This window comes from Priapulus caudatus, unplaced genomic scaffold (assembly GCF_000485595.1).
Source record: "Priapulus caudatus unplaced genomic scaffold, Priapulus_caudatus-5.0.1 Scaffold2053, whole genome shotgun sequence".
In the NCBI taxonomy this organism is placed as follows: domain Eukaryota; kingdom Metazoa; phylum Priapulida; class Priapulimorpha; order Priapulimorphida; family Priapulidae; genus Priapulus; species Priapulus caudatus.
The window spans coordinates 34082-36848 of NW_014579114.1; the positions used below are offsets into that span (position 1 = coordinate 34082).

The window sequence follows — 2767 nt, forward strand, 5'->3', positions numbered from 1 at the left end:
GAAGCTGCCGATGGCAAACACAGTACCCAGCTTAGATAAACATTCCCCCCTTTCCCCAGCCCAGACGGCAGCTTACTTCTCCCTCAACACTGATCTTGCCTGGCCATAAAAACTTAACGCGCGCGTCTACCAGGGGAGCGCCTAACTCCTCGTCTAACACGATGCCCCCATGACCATAAACTTCGTAAATACATCCGCCAGATGGCGCTTTACGTCCTCCCTCACACACACATCCTTGCCGGACTATAACACTCTGTAAACATCCGCTAGATAGAGCCACTTACCCGTACTCGACGTGGTTTCGATGACATATCAGCGCCTCCTCGCCGCCCAGCCGCCACATCGAGACGTGGTCCTCCTGTCCGCCACTCGTCGTCAGAGAGTTCGATCGAGTCGACGGCGATACACAGGCCGTTGTTCTCCGAACTGTTCCGACGTAATCAACAACACCGCCGTTGTTGTTGTTGTTGTTGGTTTACCGGCGCGTCACGTGAGAAACGCGTCGTTCGACATTCATCGAACAAACGTCACCGAGTGTTTTGTTTGTTGTTGTTGTTGTTTGTTGGCTTAGTTGTTGTTGTTGACACCAGCACATTATGCATTAATGCGCCGCTAACCAGCAGATGGGATCGTTGTCGGTGATTGTCGCAATACGCGTTGCCTACGGTTACAGTGTGAATCTACCGGATGTTACGTATACGGCGTTGCTACGGTTACATGTGGCTTATTATCACCGGTGATTGTTACGCATACGCGTTGCCTAACTGTACATGTGTGATTATACCGAGATTGTTACGATACGCGTTACTACGGTTACAGTGTGATTATCACCGTGATTGTTACGATACGCGTTACCATGGTTACGATATGATTGTCACCGTGATTGTTACGATGTGCGTTGCCATGGTTACGGCTAAAAGAGGAAGCTTACCGAGCGATGCTGCCGTGCAGTGTGCAACCATGAAGCCATTATGAAGCCCTCCGTTCTTCACAAGGAATCCCGGAAGCTCACTGTACGCTAGAAAACACGAGCACGCACGCACGCACGCAGAGACAACCGTCAGCTTGCCACTGTCACCACGTAACTAACACATAACTCACGTACGGGGCATGCGGAAAGATTTTTATAATTGTTATAATAATAATAACAATAACAAAATTATTAATAATAATTAAGATTGTAATATTATAATAGATAATATTAATATTAGGAATAATAAAGAATAATCATCATAATCAGCATTTTAATCACAATCTGAATTATCGGCAACGTGGACCAGCATCATTGCCATCATCATAATAATCGCCATCGTCATCGTCACCATCATCACCACCGCCATTATCATCATTGCCATCATCATCATCATCGCCATCATCTTCATTAACATTGTTATCCTTCTCACAGTTAGCATATGCGCGTGAGAGCGTGAGAGCGTGAGAGCGTGAGAGCGTGAGAGCGTGAGAGCGTGAGAGCGTGAGAGCGTGAGAGCGTAAACCTTACCGGAGTTGACGAGTCGTTCTATACGTCTCTCGCTCATGTTTGCTATCTCATGTATGCCGATGGCGAGGTAATCGAGCGCCTGCGAAAGGCCAAAGGTCAGCGGTCAAAGGTCACGATGATGACAAATTCGTACCTTGTCGTATCTCGCCAACATACAAGCTTAGCGATTGTTCGTCGATCTATCGGTGAAACCTTGTGAGGTGAAGTCTTGAGGTTTTGTTGGGGTGATGTTATTATTTTTGTTTATTTCGTCCCCGCTCCCCTCTGTTCTGCTCTTTGTTTTACCTTGGCTGGATACTCTCCGTGGAAGTTGCCGCCAGATATGATCTCTCCACGGTCAGCAAACACCATCTAGCGGCCAGTTAAGAAAGCTTACACTTAATGGTATAGTATACATAATAATGTTATATTTATTTGTGTGTGTGCTTACGTGCATACAAGCGGGCGTGTGTGCGCACGTGTGTGTGTGTGCGCGCGCGCGCGCGTGTGTGTGTGTGTGTGTGTATGTGTGTGTGTGTGTGTGTGTGTGTGTGTGTGTGTGTGTGTACGTGCGTACGTGCGTGCGTGTTGGCGTGCTTACGTGTGTGCGTGCGTGCGTGTATGTGTGTGTGCGTGTGTTGTGTGGCGTGATGCATGCATGTGTGCGTACATGTGTGGCCGTACATGCGCCCGCGTACAAGCGTGCGTGTGGGTGCGTGCGTGCGTGCGTGCGTGAATGCGTGCGTGCGTGCGTACATGCGTGCGTGCGTGCGTGCGTGCGTGCGTGCTGCAGTGAAGGATACGGGGTTGTCCGTAGCGCTGTTGATCTCCGTCGTAATGATACCGCGCACGAAGTCTACGGTATCGTTGACGATGCCGTGAACCTGAGGTACGCAGCGCAGCGTGTACGCGTCCTGCACGCGGTTACAGAACCGATGATCGTCTGCAACGTACGTCATGGTTATATATATAACACACGTAGATTAGATTAGAGAGAGAGGGAGAGAGAGGGAGAGAGAGAGAGAGAGAGAGAGAGAGAGAGAGAGAGAGAGAGAGAGAGAGGAGAGAGAAGAGAACATGAGAGAGAGAAGAGATGGAGAAAGAGTAGAGAGAAAGAGAGAGAGAGAGAGAGAGAGAGGGAGAAGAGAGGAGAGAGAGGGAAGAGAGAGAAGAGAAGACGAGAGATGATGAGGGGAGAAAAAAGAAGAGAGAGAGAGAGAGAGAGAAAAGAGAGGAGAGAAGAGAGGGAGAGAGAGGAGAGAGTAAGTAGAAGAGAGAGAGAGAGAG

At 49.0% G+C, this 2767-nt stretch overlaps 1 protein-coding gene across 1 annotated transcript in view; it reads right to left on the reverse strand.

The window, feature by feature from the left end:
• Positions 1–312: 312 nt before the first annotated feature.
• The window catches only part of LOC106818147 (histidine ammonia-lyase-like), a 6391-nt gene continuing 3936 nt past the window's right edge, over positions 313–2767 (reverse strand). Inside the window, 6 exon segments of the mRNA XM_014822871.1 lie at positions 313–339; positions 341–426; positions 932–1018; positions 1502–1580; positions 1787–1852; positions 2284–2430. Of these exon segments, the coding sequence (XP_014678357.1) occupies positions 313–339; positions 341–426; positions 932–1018; positions 1502–1580; positions 1787–1852; positions 2284–2430 (492 nt within the window).